Source organism: Peromyscus maniculatus, chromosome 6 (genome assembly GCF_049852395.1).
Source record: "Peromyscus maniculatus bairdii isolate BWxNUB_F1_BW_parent chromosome 6, HU_Pman_BW_mat_3.1, whole genome shotgun sequence".
NCBI lineage: Eukaryota > Metazoa > Chordata > Mammalia > Rodentia > Cricetidae > Peromyscus > Peromyscus maniculatus.
Genome location: NC_134857.1, coordinates 86648851 through 86666573, shown reverse-complemented (window position 1 = coordinate 86666573; position 17723 = coordinate 86648851). Strand labels below are relative to the sequence as shown.

The 17723-nt window shown below is 42.3% G+C and overlaps 1 protein-coding gene across 1 annotated transcript in view; it reads right to left on the bottom strand.

Annotated features, from left to right (window-relative positions):
- Positions 1 to 17723, bottom strand: part of LOC102918678 (chitinase-like protein 3) — a 38889-nt gene that overhangs the window by 15534 nt on the left and 5632 nt on the right. The window contains exons 4-6 of the mRNA XM_042280278.2: positions 17120 to 17176; positions 4784 to 4949; positions 2279 to 2403 (exon numbers count right to left, since the gene is read on the bottom strand). Of these exons, the coding sequence (XP_042136212.2) occupies positions 2279 to 2403; positions 4784 to 4949; positions 17120 to 17176 (348 nt within the window). The remainder of the gene's footprint in view (positions 1 to 2278; positions 2404 to 4783; positions 4950 to 17119; positions 17177 to 17723) is intronic.

Genomic DNA, 17723 nt, shown 5'->3' with positions numbered 1-17723 from the left:
CTAGATGTGGAACAAGGATGACTGGACTGCTACTCACATCTCCAGTGAGGCTACCTGGAAAACTGGACCCCAAAAAAAGACACGGAGAAATGGACGAGATCTACATGAACAGCCTGGTCATGAGTGGGAACAATGAAGGGCGACGGTCGAGGGAAAGAGAGTGGGAGATCCCAGCTGGATCAAGAAAAGAGAGGGAGAACAAGGAATAGGAGACCATGGTAAATGAAGACCACATGAGAAGAGGAGGAAGCAGAGAGCTAGGGAGGCCCACGGAGATCCACAAAGATACCCCCGCAAAAGACTCCTGGCAATGGCCGATAGACGGCAGGAACTGACCTACTCTGGTGATGGGATGGCCAGACACCCTGATAGTTGTGCCATAAACCCCATCCAAGGACTGAGGAATCTGAAGGCAGACATCCACGGCTGGGCCCCTGGTGGAGCACTGGGAGTCTATTTAGTGAGAAAGAAGAGGGATTTTATGAGCGAGAATTGTTGAAGCCAAGTTTGAATAAAGCACAGGGACAAATAACCAAATGAATGGAAGCACAGGATCTATGAACCAAAGGCTGAGGGGCCCCCAACTGGATCAGGCCCCCTGAATGGGTGAGACAGTCATTTGGCTTGATCTGTTTGGGAGGCAGCTGTGCGTTGGTGCCGGGTCCTGGGCTCATTGCATGAATTGGCTGTTTGAATCCTGGGACTTATGCAGGGATACTTGGCTCGGTCTGGGAGGGGGGGAATGGACCTGCCTGGACTGAGTCTACCAGGTCGATCCCGGTCCTCGGGGGAGACCTTGATCTGGAGGAGGTGGGAATGGGGGGTGGGGTGAGGGGAGGGTGAGGGGGGCGAGAAGGGGACAACAGGGTAATCTTTGGCTATTAGGTTGAACTGAATGGTGTTGTAAAATAAAAAAAAAGCCCTAGTTTATCAAATGAATGTGTCCATGTGATATATAGAAGACCTCTCTACAAGTTATTAATCAGGTAGACATTAGAGACATCTAAAACAACCCACCATGTTGCCATTTGTCTTTGATGTTCAGTTGAACAGAATGATAATACCTGATTGTTGAATGGGACACACATTCACTCAAGACATAGCAGAATAAGCCTGAAAATGACAATGAAAAGTGTTTTCCTGTTAGCAAGCCTACATCATGTAAAAAAAAAATTATGTAATCTGGTAGGGGAGAAAATACAACAGTCTTACTGAGTGCTAGACTTTGCATATTACAAAATTTCCCTGATTAGCAATGATGCATTAAAGACATAATGGTTATGGAAATAATAACTATATACTGATTTATAAAATGTCTGGTAAAGGGATGGATCTCATGCCTGCTACTGTAAAGTTGGACAAAAGTACAATCCCAGTGAGCTCACAGAACCTAGAAAGAATCAAACTTGTTGTTTTCCTTTATGTTCATGCTGTTAGACTATATTTTAAATATTTATGTTTATATCCACAGTGTTCTTAAAGTCTTTCAGAGAATTTGCTCTTTTTAGTAGATAGTGGTTAACGTAGATACTCATTATTGTTTAAAGTACAGAACCCAAGTAACTGAATCCTCAACTGTGGATCAGACATGTATATCACAACCAATCAACTCAAAGGCTCAATTATGTCATAGAAGAGCCAGTGCAAAGATATTATGTGCTGGTGGTTACTTGGGAGGAAGACTGTGAAATGCTGATATCTAGACGAGGTTTGGCTGTTGCACACATTAACTCACAGTGGCTGTAGTTACCTGCACATGACCCACAAATATTAAGTCAGCCAAAATTAAAACAGTACTCAAACTTGGGGAAGAAGCTACTGATGATTAAAGGCTGCTGAGAAAAACAAATTCAAACTCCATGGGGAATATTGCCACAATTATGTGTGTGTAAAACTATGGATAACCCCACAACCATGCACATATAGGCAAAACTAATTGGATTACAGTGACTTTAAGGTCATAAACAACTCAAAACAAGAAATATGAATTCAATGGGATAAAGGGTGTAATGAATGAAGAAAATTTGAAGAGAGGCAATGGTGAATAAATTTAATCAAAATACAATACAGAAATGTATGAAATATTTAAAGAATAAATAAAAATCTTACTTATAAATTCAAATTCAGTTCATTCTGGGTGCTGTTTTTCTTGTCAATGTAAACAAAACATTCCCTTTATAAGGCCTATATTCAGAATGGTAGACCAGCAAGAAAGATCAGGAATAAGTGTGTTCTGTGTAAATACTAACAGAAATTGTGAATATGAATCCTCACTCACTGTGACAGTTCAGGAATCTTGTATTCATGCTCAATGATGGAGATGATACCAGATACTGTGGCAGTGATTAACAGCCTGGTCTTGTGTTTCTCTAAGGATTCTTTCTCAAAAGCTTCACGCATTTCCTAAAAAAATTGTTTGTTGTTATTTCAAGCTTATTTCTGTTCTTTTCAAAATAAATGTATATAGACTTAAATTTCTTGCAATACATGTTTTCTTATTTTGTCTTAATTTATGATATTCTTACATCAACAAATTCAGGAGATTAGATGCTATTACTAAATATATGACTTTCTAATATGCATAGGCATTTAAAAATATCAACATGTTCAACATCTAGTAACTTGTAGTAGTCAGTATCCAGGCTCCAAAGTTTGGTCAGATCTGCTCTTGTATTCAGCTCTCTGGAAATGTCTTTCAGCAGCTCCCTGCATCCTCTTTCAGTGTTGTGGAGAGAGCTGCCATTGCTGACTAGATGAATTAGCTTATAGGCTGTACATCCTGTCTAATGATATGCTGAACTGATGAACTGGAAAGTTGGTAAGAACTGTATAACAGGTCAAATTCTTGTGTGTTGTAATCGGCCTAGATCCTATGTGACTCTTTTTTCATCTTCAATACTCGGGTTATCTCTCATCACTATTTTGGGGTGTTCTAGAATCTGTTTCTAAAGTACTTTCCCAGAATTTGCATTGTTGCAAATGGGTCAAATGATAAGGTCACTTTACTGGTGAAAGAAGCACAAGAAGAAAAGTGTTTTAGCTGTCTCCAAATATTAAGTGCATAAAATGCAGCATGACTGCTTTAATTTTGTCCTGTTGAAGAGAAATCGCCTAGAAACAATGGCTGGAAATTTTAAATTTTGCACAGAAATTTGTTTCATATAATTACTCATGTCATAGCTATCCAATAGAAGCTACCTGTCATTTAGTTGGTACAGAATATTGAAACTGTTCAGAGGTTGGGAAAATATCTAATGGTAAGAGTGTTATTGTAAAGAATCTGTTGTTGAGTGTATCTGTGTATATCAGTGGTAGACCAATCTGTCAAAAATTAAATTCACAAATAAAGTTCTTTTCTTTTTTATACAAGTATTATAGAAATGACTACATTTTAAAAACCTTCTCCAATCTTTGATTATTCTTCTTCTGGTATTTGCTGGATGATCACCACCCTTCCTTTTCAGAACAGTACTGAAAGTCATGTTCTAGATCATGAAATTTATTATCAGCATTCTTTCAGTGCATGTTTTCATCTCCATACTTCACATTCACTATGTTCATAGGTAAAAGAGTAAGTTCCTCTCACTAAATCAGTTGTTATTGTAATTTAGTCTCTACAAACAAATGTATTCTGATATTGTCCTTTATGTCTGAAGATTAGGGTGTTTTTTCATCTCTAGTACAAAATGGTCCCTTTTTCCCATTAATTTTTATGTTCTCTATCTACATGCCCTCCTTCCTTCTTGTAAAACCACTTTTGTCTCTGATCACAGGTCCCCTAATTTACTTCAACAGCTTTCTACTGAATTCTTAGCTACTCACTCTAATTAATTTTAGTTAATATCATAATAATCATCAAAAGACCAAGTTCTGTCATATTTCTCCACTATCTACAACCCCTCAAAATATCCCATGTTCCTGCAGGAGAATTATCTATCTTTATCTATGACTAAAGCTTCCTCATAATCAGAAATTGCCACCTTTGTAAACTGAAATGTCTCACAAAGTGACTTGCTCATTAATCTCTATCACTTCACTGTGACAAACCCATGCTTAACGAATTTGATGACAATGTTTTTTTCTTCATAAACTAAACTCAGGCTTCACTTACTCAGAATCTCTTTCTGATCCTTTTCACACAAAGTCAGTTACACACACATTTGAGTTTCTATTGTACCCTATTTACCCCTCTCATGGTCATTACCAAGATGCAGTTCAATTGTTTTGTAGGTTACATTGTTATACCTCAGATGAGAATAATTTGAAGCATATTTTTTTGAATTTGAATTTGAAGCAAGTTTATTTTCATCTTTAGCCTTTTAACTACATGGAGTGGCCTTAATAATTTCATCAATACTGCACCTATTAACTACCATTGAACACACTATTTTCAGTCACTTCTAGATATTCTGATGTAATTGTTATGAGGTTTGAACTCTGTAGGAAAACAAAACTGGCAGATATGATACTGTTATCTGAATGACTGGCAAAATTACTAAAGCCCTTTGTGTATATTAGTTATTTGTCTGTAACATAAAGATCATAATGACTCTGTAACTCACATCATAGACAACATATTAAGATACATTATCTTTCTATACCTACGTGTGGTGTAGTGTCCCACCTGCTTGTTGAATCAATGAATGATATTTTAGGACCTATGCCATGCTAAGAATCTATAATTATAAATTCTAGTTTGGTTTACTCTAAAAGAACCCAATTCTCCTTGGAAAGGAGAGACTTTGAGTCTTCTAAAAATGAAGACATCTCCTGACTTCCCCACCTTCACCAGGAGAGTAAAGAGATGCTTGTCCTTAGGTGGGTTTCCACCTGACCCAGGGTAACGCCAGTCCAGGTTCAGCCCGTCAAAATTGTTTTGGCGCAAGAAACTGATGACTAATGTAATGAAATTCTGATGACTCTGAGCAGTAGAAACAATGGCACTGAACCTGGGGGAGACCAAAGGAAGATAAGTAAAGATTTGTGTAAAATTACCACATTGGCAATTTCAGAATTCATGGCTAATTTCAGAATCTGTGTTGTTCTCCAAGGCTCCCTGGTTTGTTTCCAGCCTCCTCTTGCAAACTACCTGTTAGCAATGCCACTTCAGCATTCCCTTTGTTTTGTTAATCCCACCATAAGTACTATTAGATTGTCATTTTGCTAGTGGTGGAGTCAGAGGAGCAGCAGGTGGCAGTTGAAGTTCAAGGTGTCAGCCTAATATGAGGGAACTCCCTAATGGGTGAATATAGCACCAGGAACAGGGATATTGAAAGAATAATCAAGAAGACTGTATGGGGAGGAGTGGATGCTCTTCTTGGAGATTGTCCAGAGTGCAGAATTCTCTTGGGGATTGGCCTGAAAGAAGAGGCAATTCTGTAATGGTCACCATTGATAGGATCTCACTCATGGAGCTGCAGCCCCTTGCCAGGTACTGCTTCCTGGAGCACCAGCCTCTAGCAGCACAGGCCTCAAAGGGAAGCCACAGAGTTGGCATGTACTATGACTTTGGCATTGTAGAGGGTTAGGGGAAAAAGACACTCACATTTTCTCTTATTCTTTCTGTGTTCTTCCTATAGTATACTTCTTTTTCTACAGCTTATATACCCCAACAAAGTTTTTGAAGCAATATAGGAATTACAATGTGGTTACATTCTGTTTTTCAAGTTAATGACTACAATGAATACAAAACAAACAGTAAAAAAAATAGCATGTTTTCATATTCCTTACATGATTAAACATTTTATATATTATAGGTGGAAAACAAATAATTCCAAGAACCCACATACATTAATACCCAAGCAACTTGTTATATATTAACAATGTAGGCAAGCAAGATGTTGTTCTCAGCCAGGTCTTTTACTGGCATGCTGCAGTTTTGTAGTTACAAAGAGAGAGCCAATTACTTTATTACTTATCATGAAAGGTAATCTTATAAGGAATCTTAAAGGAGTCACAAACCTAAACTTATATATGAAAAATAATCAGTCATTTCTACTTTAAACTTTAGGGTACATACCCACTCATCAATAGGTTTTTATATCAGGAGATTTAGAACAAAAATGGGTACAAAGAATTAATCATCACCTTCTGTAATCAACCAATCCTAGCAAGAAATATATATCAGCTAGTAACAATTGGGCTGCTTTGTTCTTGTTCCCTGAACTTAAAGACTTCCACATTCAACTCTATGCCTTTCTAAAACTTTATCTTCTTTGGTTTTCCATCTTGAAGTTACTTGACAAAAACATCTTAGTCTAACTTTAACATATTTTCAACTTTGTTTTAGCTGTGATGCACTCTGAAATCTGTAAACACATCTTTCAACAATTAATAAATGGAACCTCTTAAAACTGAGAAGCTTTTGTAGGGCAAAGGTCATGGTAAATAAGACAAAATGACAGCCTACAGAATGGGAAAAGATCTTCACCAACCCCACATCTGACAGAGGGCTGATCTCCAAAATATATAAAGAACTCAAGAAACTTGACATCAAAATACCTAACAGTCCGATTAAAAAATGGGCTATAGAGATAAACAGAGAAATTTCAACAGAAGAAGCTCAAATGGCTGAAAGACATTTAAGGAATACTCAACATCCTTAGTCATCAGGAAAGTGCAAATCAAAATGACACTGAGATACCATCTTACACTCCTCATAATGGCTAAGATCAAAAATATTGAAGACAGCTCATGTTGGAGAGAATGTGGAGCAAGGAGAACACTCCTCCATTGTTGGTGGGAATGCAAGCTTGTACAGCCACTTTGGAAATCAGTATGGTGGTATCTTAGAAAACTGGGAATCAACCTCCCTCAAGACCCAGCTATACCACTCTTGGGCATATACCCAAGGAATGCTCAATCATACCACAAGAACACATACTCAACTATATTCATAGCAGCATTATTTGTAATAGCCAGAACCTGGAAACAACCTAGATGTCCCTCAACTGAAGAATGGATAAATAAAATGTGGTACATATACACAATGGAGTACTACTCAGCAGTAAAAAACAATGACATAATGAGGTTTGCAGGCAAATGAATGGAACTAGAAAATATCCTGAGTGAGGTAACCCAGACTCAGAAAGACAAACTTGGTATGGACTCACTAATAGGTGGATACTAGATATAAAGCAAAGGATAACCAGAGTGGAACCCATGGCTCAATGGAGGCTAGCTAATAAGGAAGACCCTAGGAAGCTTCCTGGGTTGCCCATTGATGGAGAAATGTATGAGATCTACATGAGCAAACCGGGGGTGAAGGAGGGTAATGGAGGACAAGGGATGGGGCATGAGAGCTTAGGGGAATGGGAGGTTCGAGCAAGAATGGGAACAAAGTGGGAGAGCAAGGAAAGAGATACCATGATAAATGAAGATGCCATGGGAATAAGGAGAAGTGGAGTGCTAGGAGGGTTCCCAGGATTCCACAAGGATGCCTCCCCTATAGACTACTGGCAATAGTCGAGAGGGTGCCTGAGCTGGCCTGCTCTGGTGATTGGATGGCTGAATACCCTAACTGTCATCATAGAACCCTCATCCAGTGACTGATGGAAGCAGATGCAGAGATCCACGGCCAAGCCCCAGGTGGAGCTCCAGGAGTCCAATTGATGAGAGAGAGGAGGGATTCTATGAGCAAGGGATATCAAACCATGACTGGAAAAAGTACAGAGAAAACTAGCCAAACTAGTGGAAACACATGAACTGTGGACCAATAGCTGAGGAGCCCCAATGGTACTCGAGTAGGTCATCTGGGTAACAGATAGTTGTTTAGCTTGAACTGTTTAGGGGCCCCCAGGCAGTGGGATCGGGAGCTGTTCCTAGTGCATGGCCGGCTTTTTGGAGCCTAGTGCCTATGCTGAGACACTTTGCACAGCCTCAGTGTAGAAAGGAGGGGCTTGGACCTGCCTCAACTCAATGTACCAGGCTCTGCTGCCTCCCTATGGGAGACCTTGCCTTGGAGGAGGTGGGAAAGGGGTTTTTTGGGGGCGGGGAAGGCTAGGGGTGAGAGGAGGCAGGACAGGGGGATCGGTGAGTGGTATATAACATGAATAGAAAATCTCTTAATGAAAAATAAAACAAATTAAATAAAGCCAATATGTTCAGATTTTAAAACAAGAATTTAAGCTAGCTAGGCTAACTGGGACTCAATTGTTTTTCTTTTTCTTTTATTATTATTATTATTATTATTATTATTATTATTATTATTTTACAACACCATTCAGTTCAACATAATAGCCACAGAATCCCCTGTTCTCCCCCTCTCGCCCACCCCTCCCCCCAGCCCACCCCCCATTCCCACCTCCTCCAGATCAAGGTCTCCCCCGAGGACCGGGGTTGACCTGGTAGACTCAGTCCAGGCAGGTCCATTCCCCATCCCAGACCGAGCCAAGTGTCCCTGCATAAGTCCCAGGATTCAAACAGCCAACTCATGCAACGAGCCCAGGACCTGGCACCAATGCACAGCTGCCTCCCAAACAGATCAAGGCAACTGACTGTCTCACCCGTTCAGGTGGCCTGATCCAGTTGGGGGCCCCTCAGCCTTTGGTTCATAGATCCTGTGCTTCCATTCATTTGGTTATTTGTCCCGGTGCTTTATCCAACCTTGGCTTCAACAATTCTCGCTCATATAAATCCTCTTATTACTCACTAATTAGACTCCCAGTGCTCCACCAGGGGCCCAGCCGTGGATGTCTGCCTTCAGATTCCTCAGTCCTTGGATGGGGTTTATGGCACCACTATTTGGGTGTCTGGCCATCCCATCACCAGAGTAGGTCAGTTCCTGCCGTCTCGCGACCATTGCCAGCAGTCTTTTGAGGGGGTATCTTTGAGGATCTCCGTGGGCCTCCCTAGCTCTCTGCTTCCTCCTCTTCTCACCTTCTCATGTGGTCTTCATTTACCATGGTCTCCTATTCCTTGTTCTCCCTCTCTTTTCTTGATCCAGCTAGGATCTCCCACTCTTTCCCTCGAATGTCGCCCTTCATTGTTCCCATTCATGACCAGGCTATTCATGTAGATCTTGTCCATTTCTCCGTGTCTTTTTTTGGGGTCCCGTTTTCCAGGTAGCCTCACTGGTGATGTGAGTAGCAGTCTAGTCATCCTTGTTCCACATCTAGCATCTTCCTATGAGTGAGTACATACCATATTTGTCTTTCTGAGTCTGGGTTACCTCACTCTAGATTTTTTTTTCTAGATCCATCCATTTGCCTGCAAACCTCATGATGTCATTGTTTTTCTCTGCTGAGTAGTATTCCATTGTGTATATGTGCCACAATTTATTTATCCATTCTTCAGTTGAAGGGCATCTAGGTTGTTTCCAGGTTTTGGCTATTACAAACAATGCTGATATGAACATAGCTGAGCAAGTGCTCTTGTGGTATGATTGAGCATTCCTTGGGTATATGCCCAGGAGTGGTATAGCTGGATCTTGGGGGAGATTGATTCCCAATTTTCTAAGAAAGCGCCATATTGATTTCCAAAGTGGTTGTACAACCTTGCATTCCCACCAGCAGTGGAGGAGAGTTCCCCTAGTTCCACATCCTCTCCAGCATAAAGTGTCTTCAGTGTTTTTGATCTTAGCCACTCTGACAGGCGTAAGGTGGTACTCAGAGTTGTCTTGATTTGCATTTCCCTGATGATTAGGGAAGTTGAGCAATTCCTTAAATGTCTTTCAGCCATTTGGGATTCCTCTGTTGAGAATTCTCTGTTTAGTTCTAAAGCCCATTTCTCAATTGGACTGTTGGTCCTTTTGATGTCTAATTTCTTGAGTTCCTTATATATTCTGGATATCAGTCCTCTGTCAGATGTGGGGTTGGTGAAGATCTTTTCCCATTCTGTAGGCTGTCGCTTTGCCTTGTTGACCGTATCCTTTGCTCTACAAAAGCTTCTCAGTTTCAAGAGGTCCCATTGATTGATTGTTTGTCTCAGTGTCTGCGCTACTGGTGTTATATTTAGGAAGTGATCTCCTATGCCAAGGTGTTCAAGACTATTTCCTACTTTTTCTTCTAGCAGGTTCAGAGTAGCTGGATTTATGTTGAGGTCTTTGATCCACTTGGACTTAAGTTTTGTGCACGGTGACAGATATGGATCTATTTGCAGCCTTCTACACGCTGATATCCAGTTATGCCAGCACCATTTGTTGAAGATGCTTTCTTTTTTCCATTGTACACTTTTGGCTTCTTTGTCAAAAATTATATGTCCATAGGTGTGTGGGTTAATGTCAGGGTCTTCAATTCGATTCCATTGGTCCACATGTCGGTTTTTATGCCAATACCAGGCTGTTTTTATTACTGTAGCTCTATAGTAGAGCTTGAAGTCGGGGATTGTGATGCCTCCAGAAGTTGTTTTATTGTACAGGTTTCTTTTAGCTATCCTGGGTTTTTTGTTTTTCCATATGAAGTTGAGTATTGTTCTTTCCAGATCTGTGAAGAATTGTGTTGGTATTTTGATGGGGATTGCATTGAATCTGTAAATTGCTTTTGGTAAGATTGCCATTTTTACTATGTTAACCCTGCCTATCCATGAGCATGGGAGATCTTTCCATTTTCTGAGATCTTCTTCAATTTCTTTTTTCAGGGACTTAAAGTTCTTGTCATATAGGTCCTTCACTTGCTTGGTTAGTGTTACCCCAAGGTATTTTATGTCATTTTTGGCTATTGTAAAGGGTGATGTATCTCTAATTGCCTTCTCAGCTTCTTTGTCCATTGTATATAGGAGGGCTACTGATTTTTTTGAGTTGATTTTGTATCCTGCTATGTTGCTGAAGGTGTTTATAAGCTTTATCAATTCCTGGGTGGAATCTTTGGGGTCACTCAAGTATACTATCATGTCGTCTGCAAATAGGGAAAGCTTGACTTCTTCCTTTCCAATTTGAATCCCCTTAATCTCCTTATGTTGTCTTATTGCTCTGGCTAGAACTTCAAGTACTATATTGAATAAGTATGGGGAGAGTGGACAGCCTTGTCTCATTCCTGATTTTAGTGGAATTGCTTTGAGTTTCTCTCCATTTAATTTGATGTTGGCTGTTGGTTTGCTATATATTGCCTTTATTATGTTTAGGTATGTTCCCTGTATTCCTGATCGCTCCAAGACTTTTATCATGAAGGGGTGTTGGATTTTGTCAAATGCCTTTTCTGCATCTAGTGAGATGATCATGTGGTTTTTTTCTTTGAGTTTGTTTATATGGTGTATTACATTAATGGACTTTCGTATGTTGAACCACCCTTGCATCCCTGGGATGAAGCCTACTTGATCATGGTGGATAATTGTTCTGATGTGTTCTTGGAGTCTGTTTGCCAGTATTTTATTGAGTATTTTTGCATCAATGTTCATGAGGGAGATCGGTCTGTAGTTCTCTTTCTTTGTTGCATCCTTGTTTGGTTTAGGAATCAGGGTAATTGTAGCCTCATAGAAGGAGTTTGGTAATGTTCCTTCTGTTTCTATTATGTGGAACAATTTAGAGAGTATTGGTATTAACTCTTCTTTGAAGATCTGGTAGAATTCTGTGCTGAAACCATCTGGTCCTGGGCTTTTTTTGGTTGGGAGACCTTTAATGACTGTTTCTATTTCCTTAGGGGTTATTGGACTATTTAAATAGTTTATCTGGTCTTGATTAAACTTAGGTATGTGGTATCTATCCAGAAAAGTGTCCATTTCTTTTAGGTTTTCCAGTTTTGTGGAGTAGAGGTTTTTGAAATATGACCTTATAATTCTCTGGATTTCCTCAATGTCTGTTGTTATGTCCCCCTTTTCATTTCTGATTTTGTTGATTTGGATTCTCTCTCTCTGTCTTTTGGTTAGTTTGGATAAGGGCTTGTCTATCTTGTTGATTTTCTCAAAGAACCAACTCTTTGTTTCATTAATTTTTTGTATTATTCTCTTAGTTTCTAATTTATTAATTTCACCTCTCACTTTGATAATTTCCTGGCGTCTATTCTTCCTGGGAGACTTTGCTTCTTCTTGTTCTAGAGCTTTCAGATGTGCTGTTAATTCACTAGTGTGCGATTTCTCCAACTTCTTTATGTGGGCATTTAGTGCTATGAATTTCCCTCTTAGCACTGCTTTCATAGTGTCCCATAAGTTTGGGTATGTGGTGTCTTCATTTTCATTGATCTCTAGGAAGTCTTTAATTTCTTTCTTTATTTCTTCCTTAACCCATTGGTGATTCAGTTGAGCATTATTCAGTTTCCATGAGGTTGTAGGTTTTCTGTAGTTTTTGTTGTTGTTGAAATCTAGCTTTAAACCATGGTGATCTGATAGAACACAGGAGGTTATTCTGATTGTTTTGTATCTGTTGAGATTTGCTTTGTGGCCAAGTATGTGGTCGATTTTAGAGAAAGTTCCATGGGGTGCTGAGAAGAAAGTATATTCTTTCTTGTTAGGATGGAATGTTCTGTAGATATCTATTAGGTCCAATTGGGTCATGACATCGGTTAAGTCCTTTATTTCTCTGTTAAGTTTCGATTTGGGAGATCTGTCCAGTGGTGAAAGTGGGGTGTTGAGATCTCCCACTATTAATGTGTGGGGTTTTATATGTGGTTTAAGCTTTAGTAATGTTTCTTTTACATATGTGGGTGCCCTTATGTTTGGGGCATATATGTTCAGAATTGAAACTTCATCTTGGTCGATCTTTCCTGTGACGAGGATGTAATGTCCTTCTTGATCTCTTTTGATTGATTTTAGTTTGAAGTCTATTTTGTTGGATATCAGGATGGCTACCCCTGCTTGCTTCTTAAGACCATTTGATTGAAAAGTCTTTTCCCAGCCTTTTATTCTTAGGTAGTGTCTATCTTTGAATTTGAGATGTGTTTCTTGTATGCAGCAGAAGGATGGGTCCTGCTTTCGTATCCATTCTGTAAGTCTATGTCTTTTTATAGGTGAATTAAGTCCGTTGATATTAAGGGATATTAATGACCAGTGATTCTTCATCTCTGTTATTTTTGGTGGTAGTGTGTGTGTACTTCTCTTCTTTGGGGTTTACTGTTGTGGCTTTATCTATTGCCTGTGTTTTCAAGTGTGTATCTGACTTCCCTCGGTTGGAATTTTCCTTCTAGTGCTTTCTGTAGGGCTGGGTTTGTGGATAGGTATTGTTTAAATCTGGCTTTGTCTTCGAATGTCTTGTTCCTTCCGTCTATGATGATTGAAAGTTTTGCTGGGTATATTAGTCTGGGCTGACATCCATGGTCTCTTAGTGTCTGCATTAGATCTGTCCAGGTCCTTCTGGCTTTCAAAGTCTCCATTGAGAAATCGGGTGTTATTCTGATGGGTTTACCTTTATAGGTCACTTGGCCTTTTTCCTTGGCTGCTCTTAATATTCTTTCTTTATTCTGTACATTTAGTTGTTTAATTATTATGTGTCGAGGGGACTTTTTTTGGGGGTCTAGTCTGTTTGGTGTTCTATAGGCTTCTTGTATCTTCATAGGCATTTCCTTCTTTAAGTTGGGAAAGTTTTCTTCTATAATTTTGTTGAATATATTTTCTGTGCCTTTGAGTTGGTATTCTTCACCTTCTTCTATCCCTATAATTCGTAAGTTTAGTCTTTTTATGGTGTCCCAGATTTCTTGGACATTTTGGTTCATGACTTTGTTGGCTTTAGTGTTTCCTTCGACTGATGGAACTATTTCTTCTACTGTATCTTCAATGCCAGAAATCCTCTCTTCCATCTCTTGCATTCTGTTGGTTATACTTGCATCCGAAGTTCCTGATCTTTTACTCAGGTTTTCTATTTCCAGCATTCCCTCTGTTTGTGTCTTTTTCATTTTTTCAATTTCCCTTTTCAGATCTTGGACTGTTTCCTTTGTTTGTTTCATTGCTTTTTCATGATTTTCTTTCAGTGCTTTATTGTTTTCTTCCAGGATTTTAATGTTTTCTTCCAGGACTTTATTATTTTCTTGGAGGGCTTTATTGTTTTCTTCTAATTTGTTTGCCCTTTCCTCTAGTTGTTTACAGCGTTCTTCCAATTTTCTTGTCTTTTCCTCTACACAAGCCTCTACCTTCTTCATGAAGTTACTCATAAGGCTACTTTCTTCTGCTTCTTCCAATTTTTGGTGTTCAGGTCTAGATGTTGGAGGCGAGCTAGGTTCTGGTGATGCTGTATTGCTCTTCATTTTGCTGTATGTACTTCTGCTTTGACGTCTGCCCATCTCCTTGTGATTCCTTCTTGGTCTTATCAGTGGACTTGTTTCACAAAGATCTGACAGACTCAGGAAGACTCTCTCTCTTGTCCAAAAGGGAGTTCTCTTGTCCAACTCTTTGGTCCAGAAGGGAAGTCAGGGGCAAGCTCTGGTCCAGAATGGCAGTCGGGGACAGGCTGGGAGCTGGGGGCCGGTCTCTAAGTCTCAGGAAGTGGGTGGGGTCTTGGGCAGATGGGCGTGGGGGCAGGGCGCGGAGACTGCAGGGGCTGCCGGGGGCTTGGAAATGGGGATCCCTCCCGGTGGGGCTAGAAGGGGAGCTGCCCGGTGGCCAGAACCTGGTGCCAAGTTGGGCAGGCCTCTCAGGAGTGGCTGGTGGCCAGGGATGGGGTCCTGGCTGGACCCAGGCACTCACCTCTGGTCCAGAAGGGAAGTCGTCAGGGGCAGGCTGGGAGCTGGGGGCCGGTCTCTAAGTCTCAGGAAGTGGGTGGGGTCTTGGGCAGATGGGCGTGGGGGCAGGGCGCGGAGACTGCAGGGGCTGCCGGGGGCTTGGAAATGGGGACCCCTGCCGGTGGGGCTAGAAGGGGAGCTGCCCGGTGGCCAGAACCCGGCGCCAAGCTGGGCAGGTCCTCCCGGGGTGGCTGGTGGCCAGGGATGGGGTCCGGACTGGACCCAGGCACTCACCTCTGGTCCAGAAGGGAAGTTGTCGGGGGCAGGCTGGGAGCTGGGGGCCGGTCTCTAAGTCTCAGGAAGTGGGTGGGGTCTTGGGCAGATGGGCGTGGGGGCAGGGCGCGGAGACTGCAGGGGCTGCCGGGGGCTTGGAAATGGGGACCCCTGCCGGTGGGGCTAGAAGGGGAGCTGCCCGGTGGCCAGAACCCGGCGCCAAGCTGGGCAGGTCCTCCCGGGGTGGCTGGTGCCCAGGGATGGGGTCCGGGTTGGACCCGGGTACTCACCTCTGGTCCAGAAGGGAAGTCTTCGGGGGCAGGCTGGGAGCTGGGGGCCGGTCTCTAAGTCTCAGGAAGTGGGTGGGGTCTTGGGCAGATGGGCGTGGGGGTAGGGCGCGGAGACTGCAGGGGCTGCCGGGGGCTTGGAAATGGGGATCCCTCCCGGTGGGGCTAGAAGGGGAGCTGCCAGGTGGCCAGAACCTGGTGCCAAGTTGGGCAGGCCTCTCAGGAGTGGTTGGTGGCCAGGGATGGGGTCTGGGCTGGACCCAGGCACTCACCTCTGGTCCAGAAGGGAAGTCGTCAGGGGCAGGCTGGGAGCTGGGGGCCGGTCTCTAAGTCTCAGGAAGTGGGTGGGGTCTTGGGCAGATGGGCATGGGGGCAGGGCGCGGAGACTACAGGGGCTGCCGGGGGCTTGGAAATGGGGATCCCTCCCGGTGGGGCTAGAAGGGGAGCTGCCCAGTGGCCAGAACCCGGCGCCAAGCTGGGCAGGTCCTCCCAGGGTGGCTGGTGGCCAGGGATGGGGTCCGGGCTGGACCCAGGCACTCACCTCTGGTCCAGAAGGGAAGTCGTCAGGGGCAGGCTGGGAGCTGGGGGCCGATCTCTAAGTCTCAGGAAGTTGGTGGGGTCTTGGGCAGATGGGCGTGGGGGCAGGGCGCGGAGACTGCAGGGGCTGCCGGGGGCTTGGAAATGGGGATCCCTCCCGGTGGGGCTAGAAGGGGAGCTGCCCGGTGGCCAGAACCCGGCGCCAAGCTGGGCAGGTCCTCCCGGGGTGGCTGGTGGCCAGGGATGGGGTCTGGGTTGGACCCGGGTACTCACCTCTGGTCCAGAAGGGAAGTCTTCGGGGGCAGGCTGGGAGCTGGGGGCCGGTCTCTAAGTCTCAGGAAGTGGGTGGGGTCTTGGGCAGATGGGCGTGGGGGCAGGGCGCGGAGACTGCAGGGGCTGCCGGGGGCTTGGAAATGGGGATCCCTCCCGGTGGGGCTAGAAGGGGAGCTGCCCGGTGGCCAGAACCTGGTGCCAAGTTGGGCAGGCCTCTCAGGAGTGGCTGGTGGCCAGGGATGGGGTCCTGGCTGGACCCAGGCACTCACCTCTGGTCCAGAAGGGAAGTCGTCAGGGCTCAATTGTTTTTCTTAATCATTAACCTAAGGCACAGTCGATATCACTCCTCAATACTCCTCATATATTGTAGCAGTGTGAAATTTCCTTACTTATATTTTAATCATCAAAACTCTACTTAAACTAACATTATTTTGTTTATCATTTATTTAACATTATCATTTAGAACAGTACAGCTTAGGAAAAAATCATCTTCAAAATAATCCATAGTCAAAAATACACAGTAGAACAGGATGTTTCCATGAGATAAAATTGCTACATTATAGGCAATGGGGATCTCCCACACCCATTCACACCATACCAGATACCAGAAAAAGATAGCAGCAGCAAACATGTAAAGGCACAGCAGATCAGCAAAAGATATTCCAGGCTCTGTGGTCTTGGGGCCTTGCCTATCTGAGATTCACCATCAGAGAACTGCCTCCTGGTAGTCTGACACCTTGAACCTGAATTGCCACCTGCTGCTCCTCTTATATGGCCACTGGCACCATTTCATTTTTAATAGCCTTCCATCCTAGCTAATCAATCACATACTGTCTTCAAACATACCCCAGTTTATATTAAATCAAAGCATGTTTCTTTTGTATCAGGAGCTCTCAATTCAGTTCATGAAATGGTGGAAAGAAGCAGTATATGAAACTTCTCTGACTGGAGGTTTTTAATTACTTAGAGAAACAAGGACTTTGTAGTAGGTAACTATCACTCAGAGAGAGGCCAGAATACCCAAATAAATTTCAATTTGTGAAAGCCACATATGGCCTTGTAAAGAGTGCATTATGTTTATTTGAGTTTCTAGTGAAACAAATTAGTTAATTCATTTACCCAATGGATATTCTTAATAACTTTCTGAAAATAAATTTAATGGAATGAGACTGTGTTGCCATAGCTTGGTTACACTAGCAAAAAACAATCAACCATGTGTACAGAATTTACTGGTTAGATTGAAGCTCACTGCCTCCAATGGCCAGGAGAATTTTCAGTTCCTTGTTCCTCAGAAACAACAGAAAAAGAAAAATAGAGAAACCTTAGGTTTCCTTTATATAAAGTATCAGTGTGATTTCTATATTACTCATATTATTTAGTACTGTGGTGCCATGAAAAAAAACATGCCAGTATAGTTTTCTATTACTTTTGAAATTTTTGTACAAAAATTCTTTGTTCTATTTTTATAATGAAATGTCTTTAAAGTTAGGTCCTCAATAAAAGTTTTTCATATAGTGTACTAACTGCATTTCTGTGCCAATAACTTAGAGCCACAGTTAGCTCACAGTTTTCCTGATGACATAAAATGACAGATTATTTTAGCTTTACTAATTTCTCAACCTCCACAAAAAGAATACAAATAAATTCAGTTGAAAGTGCACATCTTCATTGGAACAGTTGTTTTAAGACATTAGCTACCAATTAATTATGATTTGTAGATGTAACCAACTGTCTTATTAAATAAGAAACACAGAACCAATGCAAAGGAGAAAGTCAAGAGATCAGAGCTAAGAGCCTTACCCGCCTGCTGCAGCTAGCCTCTTCAGCCAAGAGA